The sequence below is a fragment of the Cygnus atratus genome, chromosome 11 (genome assembly GCF_013377495.2).
Source record: "Cygnus atratus isolate AKBS03 ecotype Queensland, Australia chromosome 11, CAtr_DNAZoo_HiC_assembly, whole genome shotgun sequence".
Taxonomy (NCBI): domain Eukaryota; kingdom Metazoa; phylum Chordata; class Aves; order Anseriformes; family Anatidae; genus Cygnus; species Cygnus atratus.
This window is the reverse complement of record NC_066372.1, coordinates 2,705,211-2,726,435: the sequence shown is the minus strand read 5'-3', so window position 1 is coordinate 2,726,435 and position 21,225 is coordinate 2,705,211. Positions and strand designations below refer to the sequence as shown.

General features: G+C 34.2%; 1 protein-coding gene across 1 annotated transcript in view; it reads left to right on the top strand.

Moving 5' to 3' along the window:
- The window catches only part of WDR72 (WD repeat domain 72), a 112,033-nt gene that overhangs the window by 39,075 nt on the left and 51,733 nt on the right, over positions 1 to 21,225 (top strand). The window contains exons 14-16 of the mRNA XM_035554002.2: positions 7,636 to 8,456; positions 13,549 to 13,640; positions 15,891 to 15,973. Of these exons, the coding sequence (XP_035409895.1) occupies positions 7,636 to 8,456; positions 13,549 to 13,640; positions 15,891 to 15,973 (996 nt within the window). The remainder of the gene's footprint in view (positions 1 to 7,635; positions 8,457 to 13,548; positions 13,641 to 15,890; positions 15,974 to 21,225) is intronic.

Here is a 21,225-nt window from a genome sequence, read left to right as displayed (position 1 = left end):
CATGCTCCCTAAAATCAAGTGATCCTTAAGAAATAGGCAGGATAGACGTGGGAGTGTGGATGGATTGTCTGTAGGAGTTGTATTGGGTTAGAACACACGTTTAGTCTACTATGTAGAGATGAAAGTGCAACTGATGACTTGAATCCTTTAGCCCTGTGCAAATTTTTTAAGACCATGTGTACTTAAGATCTATTTCAATTGTATACCTATAGTCTGTAACTGTTTTTTAACCAAATGCATCTTTGCCCATAACCTAAATTGTTCATTTCAGCAGAGCAAGAGAATGAAATGAGATAGCTGTGTATTTGCAAATGACAGAGGGCTTACTGTGAGTAAGACTGTTTTGAATAGTTGATTCAATTAGGATGGTGATAGAATAAAGAACTAGAAAATGTTTTAAGCCAGTATTCCTATAAAACATTCATGATGTCTTGCCAAAAGATTCAGATAAAAACTTTACCTCTTGGATTTATTTTTCTGAAAACTGAGACAGGTTTTCAGAAGAAGAAGAATATGCCATGGTTTCATACAATTTAGGAAGTTTTCAACAGTAAATCTTGTTAAGACTGTGTAACACTCATTGCGTAAAGTTATGAACTTAACAATGCAGGTTTGCTGATCTGATTTAGCTCAAACAAAAAAACCTATTCAATATTATTGATGACCAATAGATTATTTTTCAATTACAAATGCATAAATATGGCAAGACCACATTTATATCTATTACCAGTTCTTCAAACATCACCATGGAACTTGATGCTTTCTCTTCTGATACTGTGTGATCGAAATTTTGGTTCAGTAATTTCAAGAGTAAGGTTTTTTTCAAATATTTCAGTTCAGGGAAATTTGCAATTGAGGTCCAAGCCCTATCTGAATGCTCTGTAGTATCTTACTATTCTAGTATTTCTCCATTTTATGATCTGTTTGAACATGCGCTTTGTACTACACTAATTCTGACTGTTATGGTAAAAGGCTGGATTAAATTTTCTTCTTGCCCTTTATATGAATAAAATAATTAAATTAAGCTTTCAAAATTCGAAGTAACTTTGTCATAACTAGTAAGTTAAGTTTTACCAAGCTTGTAGTTTTATCTGTAGAAGTTGAATCTGAAAAATATATTTTCCTAGTCAATAAAGAGGTGTTGTATTTGTAGTGCAGATTTAAGATGTGCTCTTTGAAATCTGAGACTTTTGTGGAACTTGGTAGCAATATTTTATGTTCATAAACCAGTTTGACGCCCCAAACACAATTTCATTTATCTTTATATTCTAAGCTTTATAGAATCTGCAAAAGCGTCCATCTGTTCAGCTGAGATTGCCTCAAATAGTGAGTGGTCAGAGAGACTTAGCTGATAAAGGTCAAAGGAGCCTCTTGACCTTGGGATACTTGCTAAAGCAATTGGAGCATAGGGACTGATATACAGTTAGATATAGCTTGCTAAAGCAATCTCCACTTTAATTGGTAATGATAGCAGGAATACACAGTAAAGTCATTGCTGAAAGAAAACAAAAAGTATCCAATATAGTAATTTATTACCAGTCAGTGGGTTTCACGCACTAGGTTGTTTTACCCCTGCAGTGGTCAGAGAAAGCAAAAAGGTACTCTAACACTTAACTGGAAATGGATGCCCTGCTGCTATCAGAGATGCATGGTGGTCAAATGATTGCCTGTGCCATTAGCTTGGTAATGTTTTCTCTATTGTAAACTCAGCTCCCCATGTTCTTCCTGTGCATCAGCTGCAGATTGAAGGCTTTCTTGTTTGTCTTCTATTTGTGCTGCCAATCATCAAGCTGCTGTCCACCAAGCACATTTCAAGGAGGCAATTTTTTTACTACTATCGACTATCATCTCCAGCAGCCCAGGGCTCAGAGGATTTAGAAATGAATTTAATGCTTTAATTTACACTGTGCCAGCCATTTTGTGCATTGTTTATGTATTTGTATTTTTGAGAAAATTACAAATTTCCTATTTCGCAAAACTGTTAGATTGTACCTGCAAATATGTCCCTGAAACATAATTGCTTCTTACATATATTATGTAATGTTACTATTTTCATTTAAAAGGTTAAAAAGAATGTCTAGTCAGGTAAAGCCACTTACTAAGGTATTCCATATTCATATTTAAAAAAAAAAACAAAACAACAACAAAGACTTGCTACCCACCATCAAGGACAAAAGCATCATGGAGAATAGAATAGAGCTGTCACTGGCAATACAAGCAGTTATTTAGGACAACTGGACGTGGTAGCCGTCCTTCATTCAAAACAGTTCTTCCAGATCCGTGAACCAAAAATTTAAAACATAGGGTAGGAGTAACAGACAGATTTTTACAAACAGCTGTGAGACGTGCTTATTTTTTTATGAGCCTAGAGGCAGACCAATGATGGGACGTGATTCCAAGAAAAGTTAGGAGTTCTGAACTTCTATTGATATCCCAGTAACTGGTATGATCAAGATGCAGAAAATTCTTCACCTGCAAAAAAATTTTAGTTGGCAAATTCTACTGCCCCACCTTCTTTTTCTTTTTGGTAGCTGAGTTTTGTCACATGTTAGTTTATAAAATAATAATCCTACTTATTGTCAATGTTATTGATTGCCACAGAGGTAATGAACAGTAAATGGAAGTAAATGAAACATGTGAAAGCTATTTAAAATTTGTTGTTTTTGTAGTGTAACTAAAGGTCAGATTACAGAAAAAAGTGTTAATTTCATTGAAATACATCCAGTTATAGTCTCAAACTTTTGTGCTATTTCAGAAATTATCATCTAAAGCAATTTAGACCATAAGAGTGGTTTTAAAAACTACATTTTTTTGCTTAATATTTGTGAAAGTGTGAAGTGCGTATACTTTTTTCACAGATTGTCTTCATTGAATACACACAAGCAGAAACAAGCATACACATAAGGATGCTGGTATTTAACTGATAAACTAGATTTCTTTTTAATAAGTATATTTAATAATGGATTATTTACTCTTTAAAAGTGAAAGTCATGCTTACAAACTTTTATTATGGACTTATGCTGTGTTTTATTGGGTCTTTGATTAAGTGGTCTATTAAGACTATATTTTAATGATTGTCAAAACAGTGAAGTTTAAGTCTGCTTAAAAAAAACAAAAACAAAAAACCTCAGGACACTAAGAGAAAATCCCCTCCCCAGCTGCTACCACCCCCTTCCCCGGGCCTCCAATTCACCCATAGCACAATTTGTTAAGAATTTTAGTCTGCTTTCTCAATACTTCAGTGATGCTCACTGCCACCCCCACCCCCCCAAAAAAAAAAAAATCTAACTAAAATTTATCCTAAGAATAAGTTCTTCATTTCAGCCTAACATTTTCTAGAGCCTTTTTTTTTTTTTGGAGTGGAATCTGGAGAGAAATGATCTTTTTCAATGGACCAAAATATACTCTCACAAGAGAAAGCTTAAAGGAGCAGAATTTTAACCCCCTGAATGTTGCATAATTTAAAACAAACAAAAAAAAAACCTCACTGATTGGAATTGGCAGAGTGGCTCACATTTATGCTTTATATACCATGATTCATATTGCAGGCACTTTTGTGGCTTATTATTATTCTTTGGGATAAAAAAAAAAAGAGTACAATGGATAAAGGAAACCAAAAGTCTGTAAGAATCCCTTTTAATAGTTTTGGACATGTTTTTGTGTAGAAGTTGATACTACCCACACTGAGAACTGAGCTATTTCTTTTCAGTAAAGTGTTCTCTAAGTATACTTTGAGTCTGGTTTTCCTTCTAGAGACTACCACATGATCTTGCCACTTTGTTTCTTTTATGTAAAATAAATGTCAAGACCATTCTTGTCAAATCTATTTTTAGCACAAAGCCAACAAGAGAGTGCACTTGGTAAAGAAAGTTGGAGTGCAGAAATAGTATGTATGCACGAGGAGCTGAAAAAATACAGGAATCCCTGCCAGCTAATGGAAGTGTGTATTTTTCATGGAATATTGTTCCTAGATTAAGTTGTATCCCAGTGGAAAAATGCTTTTAGAGATGAGAAGGCAGCTAGATAAAATAACACTTGAATTGTACTTCCCGTTAAAATTTTACATAGTATGTATGTCTTAAATATGTTAAAGATAACACTGGTCTATTTGTGGGCTTTGGTAAAGGTAGCTCCCTACCTCCCACTACTCATAGACAATGGAAAATGTTTTCTGGGCTGCTAAGGTGGTTTTGTAAAGATTTGTAAAGAGAAAAAGAGGGAAGTAAAAGAGCAGTGTTCGAAGTTATGGGAAGGAAGGGATTCCATGTTAGAAGAAATCCTGCAAAGTTGGCTTGCAAAGTTGGCTTGTCTTGTCCTGGCTCAAACACCTTTAATAGCTCCCTAGATGGCCCCTAGAGAGGTCATAGTTGCCATGCATGGCATATAGCTTGCCCTTTCAAAGCCTCCTTTAATCCTTTCTTTCCTACGTATAGAAAGCTGTCATTCAACCAGAGATGATGAGTCTCTGGATATAAATTTTGGTCTGTAGCCAAGCTTCTTTAAAGCTCACAGGTGAAGGCCTCAAATGGAGCATTATCAGTGAATGAAGATTCCTCCAAGCAGCAAATGCTCTGAACTCCAGTTGTTAGCAGGAACGTCATCAACAGGGCTGTGTTTTTGAGCAAGGGAGATCTCACCTCTTTACTGAACTTCAGCATCTAACAGGGTTTTTGTTTGGTGTGGAGAGGGGAACAAACACTATTTTACTTCAGAATTTGTTTAAATTAAGATGTGATTGTTTCAAAAGCTTTGAGATAATTCATCAGTTTTGTTAGGAACTAGCCAATATTTTAACTGAAATGGCTGATGGTGGTATTAATTTGGTGATAATGTATAAAGACACAATAAAATAACATGCTTCCTACTTGTCAGTTTTCAACTAAAAAAAAGGGATATTAGGTATATCATGATAATGAGAACATGTTTTTAGTGACATGTTTTTAGACTTTACAAAAACATGTTTTTCTATTACTAAAATTTACTTTCTTGACTGGCATAGATCTCCTTCAGAGTGAATTCTTGTTAAACTTATTCCTAGTGATGCACAAAAAAGTGGCAGCACATTCAGCTAATTCTTAAAACTGAAGTGCAGTGGTGTGCCTTAGCCATTTATAGTTATTTTAGATCCATACACCTGGATAATGACAAAAAGGACAAAGATCAGCTTTTAAAATCTGGATCAAGTTACTGAAGCCATGAAAAGCTTTTTCCCTGTAATAACTTTCAGAAGGTTTTTTTAATAAATAATCTTCCTAATTGCTCAGCTAAATAATGAAAGTAGATGAACATTGGCATCTCTTTCCTGACCACCAATGTGGAGTCAGAGGGTAGGCCATGCCAACAATAAAATTTAAAATGAACAATGGTAAATCAGAAAAAGAAGCCTCTGGTCATTTAACCTGCAGAATTGAAGGAAGCCTTTGTATTATTAGATGAATCCTTTTTTTTGACATGAAAATTTGAAATTCATTGGGAGAATGTTAAGGCTTGAATGGCTTGATATTTGGGTATACACAGTACTATCAGATCAGCTAATTTGGGTTTGAAAGATCCCATGATATATGAAATTGCATCAAGCAAAAATTGTCAGGAAAAAAAAAGTATCTTATTACAGAGACCTATATGTTGGCAACAGGGAGACCTCAAAGTTGGATCATGTGGTTCAGAAACAGGTCATGCTTTGTTATTGCAACTGCTATTAGCCCACTTTTTGAAGCCGAGTTATTAAATTCTTCATATGTTCACTTAAAAATGATAATTCTGATACTTATCTGTATATAGTAAAACTTATTTTTGTAAAATACTTCTGGAATTTCAGGAAAGACAGTACAGAATGTAAATAATTTAATCTACTTTTCAATAGCCATCATCAAATGCTATTCCCAACTCTCCAGTTCATACTTAGTTTTATGGGTTTCCTTCCATTTTCTGTCATCTTATGTTACAGTGAACAGCTTGTCCATATTTCTAAATAGTGTTTTATGTCTGAAGCTTTAGATGTCCACCTTCTTTCAATGGAATTAAATGCCTATGGCAGAGAGCTAAGATAACTTCGTAGATGTTTTTAGGATCAATGTCAATAAGCTTTCATATTGCCAATAAACATTTATTGTGACCTTGCACCCAGTAGCATCACCAGATGCCTCAACAGATTGACATTGTCAAAGTATTTTCTTTTGTTTGTATGGTGATTTTTCTAAAGGCTTCTAAATGCTAGTCAACCAAATATAAATGTATAGAACAGAGAAGAATGTTCAAAGCATAAGAATGCTTTCTATTAATGTTAAAACTAGACTACGAATTCCAGTGTTTGCATTCCATGGGATTCTCCCTATGTACCAGTAAATATTGTAATTAATGATTAAAATAATCCTAGTGCTGAAAAACAACAATATATATATATATATATATATAAAGGAAAGGGATAGAAAGATAGAAAGAAAACCTGAACAAACCGGTGTAATCTCTTATTCATGCCTTCCTATAGAGATCTTTAAATAAGATTTTGTATTTAGAGTCTATCTTCACCTGTTGGTAACATCATTCTCTAAATAACAGAAGGGCAAATTATTTTATTATCCAAAACTAAGAAGTCAAATTACTTGTAAACATGGTTAAATTTGCACTTGTGTTATTTGTAACTAAAATATTAACAGTTTAGGAATAGTTAATCTTATAAAACCTGTTAGCAATGTAAAAGGAGTTAGGTAAAAGTACTCTTGAGAAAGATGAGTTAATCAACATTGCATTCAAGTTAAATCCATCTGTCGCCTCATTTTACTAATATTTGGTGATAGTTTCTTTTTCAGATTCAGTTCATATGCTCAACAGAAACAGTTCTTCATTTGCATTAGCAGAATATTTTTGACTATCACAAAAAGATCTAGAAAATCCTGTATCACCTGCACTATGGAATATGGTGCTATGATGTCTCTTTGCAGAAGCATCACTGGGCTGAAAATTTGCTTCTCTATCTTTCTGCTTGTACATGCTTGCTTGTAAAGATGAAAAAGCTAGAATGAACACAGTGCTGAGAGTATAGGCTTGTGCAGGACAATAAAAGCATACAAGCCGTAACTGCTTAAAGAAAAGGGCAAAAGAATCAAAATGGAATTTATACTCATGTCTCTTGTTTCCCTGAAGGTAAAAGATGCTTCTTTAATAGATAGAGCAGGTTTCTGATATCAGATGTCACCATCTCATAATTTGATTTTAACATTTGATGATCCTTCCAGTAACTTCAGAGGACTGCCCCTTGGTAGTGAGGCACAATGATTCCTATGAAAGAAAGTAGTTCTTTTCCTGCAAACTCTTCTGAAGTGTGTCTCAGACAAAATAAATAAAATAAATAAAAAAAATCAATTTCTTCTCTACAATGAAAATTTATTAGAATATTCTAAGTTTAAAAGACGTTAGGGAATTGGGATTGCAGTATTTAAGTACATGTCCCTTTGCATATATTAAACTATGTAGAAGAAAAATCTTTTTCCTAAGTAAGAAGTGAATAAATATGATTAAGTTAAACTTAATGGAGTTAATGGATTTAGCCTATTCCATATGCAACTCTATGGTGATATCTATAAAATTACAAAATATTATGGATTTGTCTTTGGACGTTTAATATTTTTCTTTCAGATAATGGATAACAGCCTCATTCGACAGCCCTTTACTGTTTTACCAGTTAAGACAAAATGGAACAGTGCAAACTTTCATATTCTCTTATTTGATCTGGAAAAACTTTTGCAACTTCTGCTGTCATCTCAACTCTGTGGATTAAAGTCATCAAATTCATTCCACAGCCTTGACGCTACAGAAAGAGCCAAAAGTACTACTGAGAAAAGGGCACTGACATTAAAAAGAAATAAAACTGCTGGTTCCATATCAACAGTGGATGGGCAAGTAGATGCTGTTTGTACAAACCACGTCAGTGGGGATACTAATGCAGTTAGATCTTTGGAAGAAAGTGGTGGCATAAAAAGACAGAAAAAAATGAAGAGTTCAAGAAAGATTAGAATGCAGTCATCAGGAAACATTGATGTGGACATCGCCACAGATATAGCTAAACTGCTTTTGTCGTGTCTCTTACCCTGGGGTGTAGATAAAGAAATAGACAATCTTTGTGTAAGACACCTAGATATTTTGCGGCTCCAGTGTCCAGTTTCTTTTGGATTTGTGTCAAATGAAAATCACGTATCACTGATGTTGCCAGGATGGAAGTGCGCTGATTGTGGTGTGCTAGAAGAACACACATTAAGTAACTTGTTTTCAAAAAGAGTGTTTGATTTATCAAACAAGTACCTTGCTGCAACTGAAGGACAAACTGAAAAGAAGGATGGACCAGTGAATAATGCTTATGGAGCAAAGGGATTGGAAACAGTTATTTTCTTATTTAACAGAATAGCTTTAATCAACAGGATAATTAACATGCCTTCAGCAGATACAAGTGAAATTGAAAGGTAAGAACCTTTTCACCTTTTCTTTGAGCCTTTTTTTTTTCAAAGTAGTTTGAAAGAAAAGGGAGGGGAGGAGGAGGGAATGACATGACCAATTTTGTCCTTAAATATGGATATATTCAGTGGAATTTGCATTCTTTCTGTAGAGCTTTTTTTTGTAGGATGTTTTTTGAATGAAAGAACAGGTGAAAGTTAGGTATCTTTATAGTTGATGAATAAACTGATATAAGAAACTTTTCAACTGAACAAGAATTTGAATTATCCAACTTCACACCCTGTCTTTCCAGAGAACTCTTTTCCTCACTATTTAAACTAAGGCGAATGAGGTCTCTTCAAGCACATTTGGAGACATGTATTAATGCATTTGTGCTGTTTTAACTTCCATTCCCTATAAGCAATATACTTCCTTTACAGTGGAACCCGTGCCTCCACAGATAAATAAAACATGAGAGGCAAGAACAATCTCTACTAGTTATGTTATCTAAAGCAACACACACAGAGTAATAATGGCAGCTAGAGGGAATGAATACTTCATTAGCCCTTATGTTGTAAGAACCATCCCAAATAACACTTATGTTACTTAAAACAAATTTATCGACTAAATGCTTTTTCCGCATTGAGAGAAATAGTATGCTCAGTTGCTCTATTTGACCCAGCCAAATAGAGCCCACTAGTCAGCCAATGGATACTGTCCAGACTGTTGTTGTTCAGCAAACCAATGTTGGTCCATATTTAGTATTTTAGGGACAATGAAATTCAGTGTTGTTGACACTATGACCTAGAGGTAAGGAGGGGAACAAAAGATATTGATCCCGGTGCAGCAAAGAACTGTGCATCTTCCACAAGGCTCTGAGCATTCAGGATGCCTCAGTAGGTATACAACATCCTGCAGGACAAACATGCTTTTCTCAGTTACTTTTCCTGCTTATCGCATTGCCTGCTGGTACATATTCAACAAAAGTTCTTATATTAAAGGATGCTTCCAAGATTCCAGCTTGAACATGAAATCTTTTTTATGCAAGAAAAAGTTATGCTTGCATTGTGTCTTACAGTACTCTGTTGGTAGAGACAACGTATTCAGTTAGGAACATACCAAAATCATACATTTTTCCTGACAAATTCTGGCTTTGGAACATCTCTCCCATAAAATTATTGAAGTTGCATAGAAAAAATACCTAGTTCATTTTGTGAAAACATTATTATACAATTTTAAACCTTCTCTAGGAAAGGTAAAGCCATAAAAGCAACTGTCACCTGTAGAAATAAGTAATTTTTTTATTGTACAAAATACAAAAAAAAAAGCCATAAATTTTAGTTACAATAAAATGTTACAGTTTATATTCAGTGACTGTGAAATGCTTTAGTTAGGATTTTGACATGGTTTGGTTTGGATTGCATCTTGTTTAAGAGCTGAATAGTATTCTTATTTATAGCTGTCTTGTGGCTAAGTTTCAGTTTGGTGCCATTTGTGATGCTCTCATATGGGCTGTTACCTCCTAACGGAGTCACCTGAATAAGAGCTCTTGAGTTGTATCCATTTAATTCTTTATTATTTTTTTGGGGGGGGTGGGGGGGTGGTTGGTTGCTGTTAAGATTCCCTTGAGTTCCTAAGCAGCAATACCATGTACAATGAGTCCAGATACAGATAACACAAATCTCTTTTTTCCTGACTTTACTTGCACACTCTTGTGTATTTTTAAGAATATTCCTTCCTAGTAAGGAAGGAATACTTTCTCTTACATTCAGGAAAAAGAAAAAAAAAAAAGAAAAAAAAAAACTGAGAAGTAGACACAATTTTTCTCTGGTGTTGAAAGATAGTGTTCTTTAATAGGGAATTTGATCAGAACTAGACTGTATCTGCTGAATTAACGTAGACCTTAGAGATTCTAGAGTCACCTGGGCCTTTTCCTCTATACTGCTGGTGACAATTTTTTTCTCATAATGGCTTTCTGTTCAGACCTTATTTCCACCCCCCCCTTCCCCCCCCCCCCCCCCCCCCACACACACATTCCAAGAACTGTTTTGGAATGTTAGACATGTGAGTAATAATTCACTTTTTTTCCCCTAATAAACAAAGATAACAGATGAAGTATGTAAAGAATTTTGTACGTTTTTCTAACAGCTGTAATGTGCAAACGATGCCCCACTACAGTAAAGAACCATCCCTTTAACTGAGAATTAAAGTTGTGTGAGTAAACACATAGAAAACAAAATAAGTTTTTCTGTCACACACACAAGATGTTATTTAAAGAAAAAAATCATCTGTCTTTGTAGAAGAAGCATATTAGAGTCAAGGAAATGAATTTCATTCTTCAAACATTAGTTTGTTTGTTTTTTTTAATGATTCCAAACCTGGTAGGCTTAGAAAAAAAAGACACTACTTTAATATGATAACGTTATCTTTGTGTCTGAGTATTAAAGGCATAGTTTTGCTATCTGAATTTGCTATCTAATTGTATCTATAAATTCTGTATAAGCTCAAAACCAGTAATGTGTATGCAAATGTATCTCTCTTTCCACCTAGGGTAAAAAGCCCTTTTCCTGTGAAGTTTCCTTTTTTTTTTTTTTTAAATGCCTAGTAACATGCCTAGTGTGAACATGACCATATATTTACCATGATTGTGATTTGGCATTTGCTTCACCTATTCCTCTCACAAATAATTTAGGTTTGAGAAAATTATCACAACCTATGTTAATTCTTTTTTTTTTTCGTCTTCCTATATGACTTGTCCTTATTCATTATACATTATTCACTTTGTTTTCGGGGTTGGAATGAGTTTTGTTTTGGTGAACTGTTAAAATAATGCACTTTTGCCTAATTAAAAGTTTGAAAGAAACTGAGCAAATACAGTTTTATATAGTTTGATTTCTAAAAGTACAGCATGTAGCCATACCTGCTTGAGCAGTTGATTTAGCTGAAACTACTGCATGCCCAAGGGAAAAACTATATATTGAATTCCAATTTGCTGCAGCATTTGCTGAAGGAATTAGTAAGACTCTTTTAAAGCTTGTAAGAGTGCTGGTCTACTAATTATTACTGAGGTACAAACAATTTTTACTACTTCAGTTACTAATACAAAAGAAAAAAAAACACATTTCAATCTCATTTTAGTAGGATCCTTTTACTTTTTCAGTAATCTCCTTTTGAGAGTTACAACTCTTTCCATCCTGTGAAAGTTTACTTTCTATTAACACACTAGTGCAAACACAAGAAAATTGAAACTTTTAAACTTTGAAATCAAAAACAGGAGAAAGAACACTTGAATAGATTATCCAGTGGCCAAGATACTTGCTTAATATGTATGCAGCTGAAATGGAAATTCCTGCCTAATTTCACAATACAGAATAGATTTGCATGTTTATTTCTGTCAATATAGCCTGGTCTCTAGCTACTAGTTTGATAATTTTGGGATTACAGCTTTCTTCTTTTTATGCTGGACCACTTTGCTTATAGCAATAACATATTCTTTGGACTGTAGGGAGAATTATTTTATTGTTAGCTATGGCCCTCACCTGGGGAAGAAAATAATAAAGTTTAAATCCCTGTTCTTTGGCATATCTGATAATTTTGCTATTACAGGAGAGTGAAAGGACTTTTCGTTGTTGTTAAATAAAATACATTTTTAATATGGGGAATCAGAACTGGAAAATGAATTCAGCCAGTACATACACTTTTGGGTATTCTTGGATGAATCTGGTATTCTCATTTTGAGCAGATACATGTCCTTGTCAGCATATATATGTTTCTGCATAAACCATGTCTTTGGCAGCTCATCACTCCCCAATGAAAAACATTTGGTTGACAAACTCAACTCGTATACATTTTCAGGTAACGATTTGGATCAATAAGCTTCAGGATATAGTTTGTATGTGAACTATTAGCTGCCTGATTGGTTGGATGAAATTTTGGGGATGTGAAAATAACGAACAGCAAATAATTGTCCAAAAAAAATTCTTTGGACATGCTACCAAATCAGTAATAATCTGTTTTAAAAACAAACAAAACAAAAGTAGCTTTTTAAAGTGATTTAACAATAAACAGACACACACACACACACACACAAAAAAAAAGCTGTTCATAATCCTAAAAAAGAATAAAGTATGAAAAAAATGACTTTGGAAAAAGTTGGGACTGAGTCTATTAGCTATTATTCATAAAAATATTTTTGAATCTGCATTTTTTTTTTTGCAATTTGACCAACTCTGTGAAAATAGAGGAAATTGTATTAAAATGTCAGGTTATAAAAGTGGAACAGAAACAGGAAAAGGCTAACAGATCTTCAAATAATTTTTGTGCTGCTGCATTTTGAGTTTTGTGTTTGTACCTTAAAGTGCTCAAGCTGACAATTTTGAGAATTGTTTAGTATTGTAAAGCTTTCAAAATATTATGACTTATTGTTGGTTGTAGTGAATTTGAAAGGTGAAATATATTATTTTTAAACGACACACAAATTCAGGGTCACTATAGCAAAGCATTTGAAAGAAATAGTTTAAAATAGTGCAAGGGTTTAGGGAGGTTTTCCACTTCCTTTCCTTTCCACCCATATTCTTTGTCTTCAAGGGTTACGTTCCTGCATTAGTCAGAGACAAGTACTGAAGGGTTCTCCTAGATACTAATAGGTATACAAACATGTCCCCTAAATTGTAGCTCTTTATCAAAATCCCAAGTATTACAACTATATTCTAAGTGAATGTTTAGAACTGTGAAAAGGTGAAAAGCTGTAAAGATTAAAGCTGTCACTCTTGGACTTTTATCCTAGGTAACAGAAAAACAGCTCAGGTACTTGGTGAAAATGGTATCTTGATGAAATTCTCTTCACAGGACTTTGCTTGTATAAAATAATGTAAAAGTTAACTGTAAGAAGTTTTGGCTAAACATGAAATTTCTGCATATGGATGATACTCAGACTTGTGTATATATGACTGTTTCAATAGCAAGTTGAGGGCAAAATTGTGCACGTTGTTTTTGAGGATAAACTAATGTGTGGTTGACTGATAGTAATATCTACAGTGATTGTGAATATCTATCTTAAAACAGACATAAGGTTTTTGTAAGTATATTCAGGTTTTATTTAACATTTTCTTATTATTTTAGTCCACATCGATCAGAATCTGTACATGACAAATGGCGAAATATGGAAGCAGCCATGTCTTCGTTTTCCAGTTTTTATGAAGAGTTATCAAGCAGTAAGTGTTGAAGAATGGCAATATTAGCTTTTTTAATGTTTTACATGCATTTAATTGCTAAAATATTTAATTTCAATAATGAAAAAACTATTTATATTCTTTAACATTGAGGAGGTCTGAATTAACTGGTTTAATGTTATTTTCCATGAATATCACTTTTACATACAAAAGCACATTAAATAATACAAAGATATGTTGTGTGATGGCAAAACATTTGGCTGAGTTTCTAAAGATATTTTCTAGCAATCTGAAAAATAGAAATGTAATAATACAAATACTGTTGTCTTCCCCCTCCCCCATCTCCCTCAACACCATTACATGCTCACCCTACAATATATACAACCCTTCAAGCAAACTGTTGCCTTAGTAATACAAGAGTCGTGTAGACTGTTCAGTAATGCCCTTAGACTTTTGGCTTAGTGCAGAATAAAGTAATCTCTTCACGTTAATGTCTCATAAGCAATCGTTCACCATTCTTGGCTTGCAAGCGACTATAAACTTGTTTTTATAGCATGCAATGAACCAAAGAATAGAAGAAAGAATATGAATATTTGACATTATACATTACCTTAACAAATATAGCGTTCCTGTTATCAGCTAAGTCCTGTCCAGATGGATAACATGAACATTTTCAAGTTAAAACTTTTTCTCCTGGTACGTAAATAAACCTTAAAATCCCCATCTAAAATTAGCTTGTGTACCACACAGACATTTTAGGAATGACCACTTTAGCATCGAGGACACACTGGGCAATGTTAAATCTTAACTCTGCTGACCTTTTGGGAGTTTCTGTATATATTTACACTTGTAAAAAGAGATGGGAATAAAGCCAAATTAGAACAGGAGCCTTTTGCATATATATGGACATTAAACTGAACTATATTTTCATGAGAACAGACAATAAGGTTGGATAAGGTACCATATTTGCTGTTCTCTTTTTGGTTATGGGAGACACTTGCTAAAAGACCGTTTACGTTTAGAATGGAGTAGCTTTGGGTTAGCTCTTATCTAGGTTAGTAAGAACAATAAAAGCTGCCAATTCAAATAAATATTGCTTTGTTTTTTGGGGGGGGGAAGGGCGAGAGCATTGTGTTTGAAATAATCTTTACAGTGACAGAGACTTGGATTGATTGAGACAGAACATGAGAGAAAAATAACACTATCTTCTCTTTTATTGTAATGAAGTCAGGCCATGTATTTAGTTGAAATCATTGAAATGAAGCAGATTCTGTTTCAAAGGTAGAATGTTAATTGAGGTAGAAGAATTTCAAAATTTCTTTGAAAGAATTGTTTCAAAGGTAGAATGTTAATTTCATAATCTGGTCCCAATGCCAAATCATTAATCAGAGGATATAGCATTTGAAAATTTGGCACTAATTACCCATACTTATAAAATGTCTTTACCATATCTGCTGGTCAAGAAAACAAAACAAACAAAAAAATCAAGCAACATTCAACGTGGCAATTTTGCAAGTTTTGCTGTGTCAGAAAAATGAAAAAAGAAAAATTCATCCTGATATATGAACAAATCTCAAAAAAAAATTCAAATTAAAATGTGAGAATGAAAGAAGTTTACTTTCATATGATCAGTTTTGCCTTATTTTGTCAATGCTTTTTATATTTTTGTATTAGTCTTTACATTTTGTATAATATGGTACGTTATGTCAGCTACCAGAGATAAAGAATGTAATGCTTGCTCTTATCCCATCTAACCATAGAATATCACATGCTCTCATTTTGTTTTCCTTTCTTTTTCACTTTTCTTTTTGATCATACCTGCATGTATATACATATGTTTAAACATTTAATTAGATACTGACAAACATAACTATTTCATAAAGCCATCTACTGAATAACATACTGATCCTCTTCAGACTACACTAGTGAATACAATTGACTTTACAGTATGCATATACCCATGCAATTCTTTCAAGCTCCAGTTTTCGTAGCAGGACTCCATCATTTCAGTGGATGACTGCATTGTGCAACCAGGATACTTTCAATACTTTGTTTTGGTCTTTGCAAATAAGCAGACAACTGTAAACAAAAAGGACTAATCTGATTTTGGATAACGGTAAATAGTTCAGATGACAATGTGATATGGATGCCTTGTGCTTACGGCATTAGATTGAAACGTTCTGAGAAATTATTCTTCTTCAGATGTTGTTGAAGTTAAAAATGTTTAACATCTTTGTATTTCTGTATTTATATGTGTACTGTCAGTTCATAAGTTATGTATGTGTTTTTCAGAAACAAGTAAACGCCATTCCCCCGACTTTAGGAGAGTTTCACTGCTGAAACTCATTTGTTGTTGGAGTGACCAATCTATAAAGGTAGGTAATAGGCTGTGTTAATAGCAACAATCTAATCTTTAAGTGACATTGACTGTAGTTTAGTACTTGGAATCTGTAATGTGATACCGTAGTTACTAATTTATGTAAAATATTATATATAAATCATGGCATTCATATCTTTAAAAATCAGATTACTTTGGTATGGGGTATTCTATTTATAAAGCCTTAATGTGCATGCTCAAATATGAGAAGGTAACCGTCCTAAAGTCTGAATGAATAATCACCAAGTATGCTTAGTGATGTTTTCTAGAGTTCGCAGCATGTTTTTACATTTTCCATTGAATTTAGTGACTGATAAGTTTATGCAATGATAATGGTCTTATCTACCAAAGGAGATTAGTGTGTGGAAAGATAAGGTGTGGAACAAGCTACCTCATACCTTTCATCTTAAAATATCTTAAGACACTGAAATTGTGAAGTACTGCAAATACCATCCTATCAATCCTACACAAATTTTAATATTAAGACTCAGGTTTGCAATGATCTTTAACCAGCTTTGTAGTGCATTTTTTTTTCCTGTTTGCAACCAAACTGCTGTAAATGCCATAACATTCAAAGCCATTTGTGACTTTGGCTATAGGGGTGGGTATTCAGCTACCCACGTTTTGTATAAAATTATAGTTTTGTTGATAGTAGGATGGCTCTATTTCTGATTTCTGTATACAAACACAGATTCGTGGCCAAACTGTAAATCCTGAACAGCCTGATTAAACAGTCATGTACGTTCTCTCCCAGCATCACTAGTTATTCTACTTTTAAAAAGTGTTTTTTTAAGTATCTTTTATGGAGGATACTGACTCTCAGACATGACCCAAAGGATTTGCCATTTATTGATTCCTCATCTCCTTACAGTACTACAACAGATTCTGTGCAAACAAGGAAACTGAAAGAACTTGCTGCAAATGATTGATCATGACTTTACTGACTAACTGACTTATTGAAGTTTAAGGGCCAAGGGAGGTCTTTTTGTTTTAAACTTAAAAAATGCATGTATTTTAAAAATATTTTTACAGGATTTATTTCACCGGTTGATTTTAAGGAGAAGGTCATCTTCATTCATTTTTCTGTTCTTTCGGGTGAAATACTGCTGCTTTTTGCCACACTCCCAACTCACCCAGAAATTACTGAAGTGTTTTGGTCTTTTCAGAGATGCACATATATAGAAATAATTGCTTGCCCAGAAACATTTAATATGATGAAAAAATGATTGTGCTTACTCTATACTTAAACTGTTCCTCTATAATAGATGTTTAGTTGTATTTTAATTTTATTTACTGTACTCTTATATTATTGCAGCTTCATGAAAACTTTGTGGCTGAAATGGTGCACAATGAAAAAATAAATCAAACTCTAATGCAACTGAAGTGTTTTGATGTTGATTCTGGGAGATAAGCATCCTTTTTTCCACTAGGAAGATTTCTTTGATAATTATTCCTTTGCTCTTCCTAGCTCCTTATTATTCAAATAATAGAGATTGAAATGTGTCCTTCCTATTCCTTTATTCAGTCATTTCAAGAAAAAGAATACAATATGAAATAATTTGCTTCCTTCTCTTCTGCTCTAAGATATTTTCCTATCTCATTGAGTGAAGCTGCTACTTGTTAGGTTGACTTCCCTGAAGATTGAAGTCCTTTATCTCTTCATAAAAATGTTTATAGACCAAGTAAGCTTCTTCCTACAATATGCCTTATTCCACGAGCTGAACAACATTTTGTAAGACATAATAAACAACGATGTTTCCATAGCCTTTGTTCTATTTTCAGTGCTAATCTTGGCAAAGGAAATCAGTATCAAAACAGTGGGTTTTGCATGAATCTTTTGTAGGTCAGTAGTTCCACTAAAAAAAATGCTGTCTCCAATCTTTGTATATATGGTCAAGGATTTTATTACATGGCAACATGCAAGCAGTCTGTCAGACTTGTTTGGCACCATTCAATCTATGGGGATTCAGCAGTTTGTCTCTGTTTTATGTATGACAGTAAGAGGAATCTGTGGTGTGACAAATCCATATGGAAATGTCTGAGCTTTGTCCCATTAACTACTAATGCCTTCACAATCAGTAGGGAGTCATGCATCTGCTTCTTTTAGTTCTGAGGTACCTGGACATGAGTCAGTTCTAATCTTGAAACCATCTTGTTATATAGTCCCAAGTAATAAGACCTTGTTAGAACTGTATTAATTCAGGACCACCATCAGAAAAACAGTTTATATAGCTTCAGTGTATAACATTTAGGTCCTGATTTGGAAGTCCTCCTCCATCATCCTGATCTTACTGTATTCCTTTTCTCTACAAAAAAAACCTGTATCGTCTATAATTATCTGGCTACTTCGCACAGTCTTCACTTAGGAAAACTGCTGATGCCATATTTAGACCTCTGACATAACCATTTGCATGAGGACTGTGGTTGCTTTAGCCTCCTCTTTCACCAGTGGGAAAAAATAGAAACTGTGCAGGGACTGTTCATATTTTTGGAGGAATGAATCATCTCTGTACGTCCTCATCTCTTTCTGTGGATTTCTTTCTGTTAATACCTAAAATAAGATGGGATAAATCTGAGGCTTATTACAGAGAATTTTACTTTCAAGCCATAGATCACTTCCTGTTAAGGCTATTGCTGACTGTAGTACAGATAAGCAAGTAACTTTTTTACTTATGCTGCTCAAGTTTACAGTAATTTCACTAAAAAGCTATGGATGCATTGTTTTTACGGTGTTTGACTCTTTACCTGAAGACAACTTACCTCATTATTAGTATTTAAACAATTCCCCTGGTAGTGGATCCCCTCCATAGCCATGCTGCTGTCATATAGAAGGAGGAATAATTAATTTATGCTCCCCCTGCTCCATATGACCATATGTTCTTGTAGTAGGGGTTGGCTATCAATTTCTTTATATTAGAGGAAAGCAAACTGGATGCTACAAGTCTGATGCTTTGATCTGTAGTTTTTTTGCTCCCTGATGTGCCTGTGTTATACAGGCACCTGGGAGTCAGATTCCAGAAGGCTTAACCCTGTAAAGGTTACGGCCTGAGCAATAACCAGGGGTGATGTCCAGTGCCTTCTCTCATCAGACCCAGTCATTATAAGAATAGTTATGCTTGGAAATAATTGATTAGGAGAAGAAAGGAAAGTCAATATAACTTAGTATTTATGTAACAATACTGCTTGCTTCAGCTCTTGTTCACTTATGTTTGAATTGTTCTCAGATATTGGTGCTGCAGGTCCTGATGGTCAAGCAAATACCTTTCACCACTGAATATCTCTATTTGTAGTTGGACATAGAGTATTTATACCTTGTCAGGTATACCCTTAGAAAAAGCATAATTGCTATCATATTTCACAGTCTCAGCTCAAAAGTAGATTATATTTTCAGAAATTTTTACAATTATGAGAAAAAGGAAAAGAAAAACGTGTTAGCCAATAAGATAGCAGTTTTACATGTAATTCTGAAGAATCCTAAAGACAGACTGGAAAATGTCAAAGAAAATGAAAAGTACTCATGTAAATGTGTTTTGTGTTAAAAATGGGCGAAGTTTCTGCAGATTTTTGAGCTTGGAGATAGCGTTAGATGAGGTATATAAATTGATGGGGAAAACACAGTGGGAGGACAAAAACAAATGTGAAACCACACTGAGCCCTGTGGAAATGGGGATTCAACAGTGATAGACGAGTAGCATGCAGAGACATACAGGTGCTTGCACAATATTACGTTGTGCCATTTGCAACAGTTTTTTGTTGTTGTTTTTTTTTTTAATTCCATTGTAAGATGTTAGAGGAAATCACATTTTATAAATGCTGTCTGGCTGACATACACAGCAATGAATATCATATCCATATTACTGACAGGTTCTTAGTATATCAGAAAAATAGATAATGTGTCCAATTCTCTTGTGTAACCCTGTTAGATATTTTTTTTTGGTCTGAAGTTTTCCTAGGACAATGAAAATGTCTCTGGGCTTCCTTCTCTTTCTTAATTATTGTAGATACATTGTAAGAGTCCTCTATAAAGTCAGGATCTGTAATCCCCAAAGCTCAGGGTTCTGTGGATGTGAGGAATCAGAAAATGCCTTTGGTTTCCACTGTAAAATAAAGTGCTATTATAACAAGATGGTTTGCACTGTGTCACAACACACAGAGCTGTGTTCATTTGCTGTGAACTTTCACACTATGAACCTGACTGGGGTATACTTGTCTGTAATAAGGCATTTTGTCATGAAGGACACCTACAGCCTTTGTTCTGCTTAATGATTTGAATTTAGAAGAGCAGCTAGAAATGTAATTGAGGATAGCCCACGAATTCACTGTACTTGATTAGTGAGATGAAATCTCTCTCCTCCAGGCAGTTTGAGGAAACCTGTATATTGACTTGAATTCTTATTTAATTTAAATTATTAACATACTGTTTTTAATATAACATTATATAAAGAGCGTTTATAATTGAAACATATTTAACTTATTTATTTTCATATGCAACTTAAATTTATATTTATGTTAAGGTGGGGTACACTGTCCTGGAAACTTCAGATTTTCTCTGTCCTTCAGGAAGAGTAGTTGAATAACTACCTACTGGGGATGGGGTGGGGAATGTATCCCTTTCCTGATGGACATACCAAATAAAAAGGTACACATGCTACCATTCTGCATCACACTGAAATGTAGACTGCGTAGGAACTACAAAAGCTCAGGTCCATTGTGGAAGGTCTCCATGTGCTTTATACATGTCTTAGGTCTTAAAATTTCCCAAGTTCTCCTTGGGCTTCTCCACTAAAGCAAAGATGAGTAAAAATAATAACCCTGTCATACAGTCTGTAAACAGCACTGTCTTAACACACATACATGATGTTAACGTAACAGGTATTGCAAGTGCCATTTATAGGCTGTTCATATTTGCAGCAGTTGTTCCTTTTGGATAAGAGGAGTCAGTGGAACCTTTTGCTTCTTGTGTTTAAAAAAAATAAAAAAAATGAAGCATTAACATTGTTGAGCTGGAGAAATAGAAGATTGCCACTAATAATGAAACATTTGGGAAGCTTTTTGGAGACAGACTGGACACCCAAATTTCTAAAAATTTCAAAACACTAAGTCCTTATTCAGTCCATGAATCACTGCACACAAAGAAGCAAATAAAGATATTTTTTATTGGATGATATCACCACCTGTCCTATTTAACATATATTGTCATGACCCCTTGATATCAAAGAGGTAGTAGGCAAACAATTCTAGTTTGGAGAT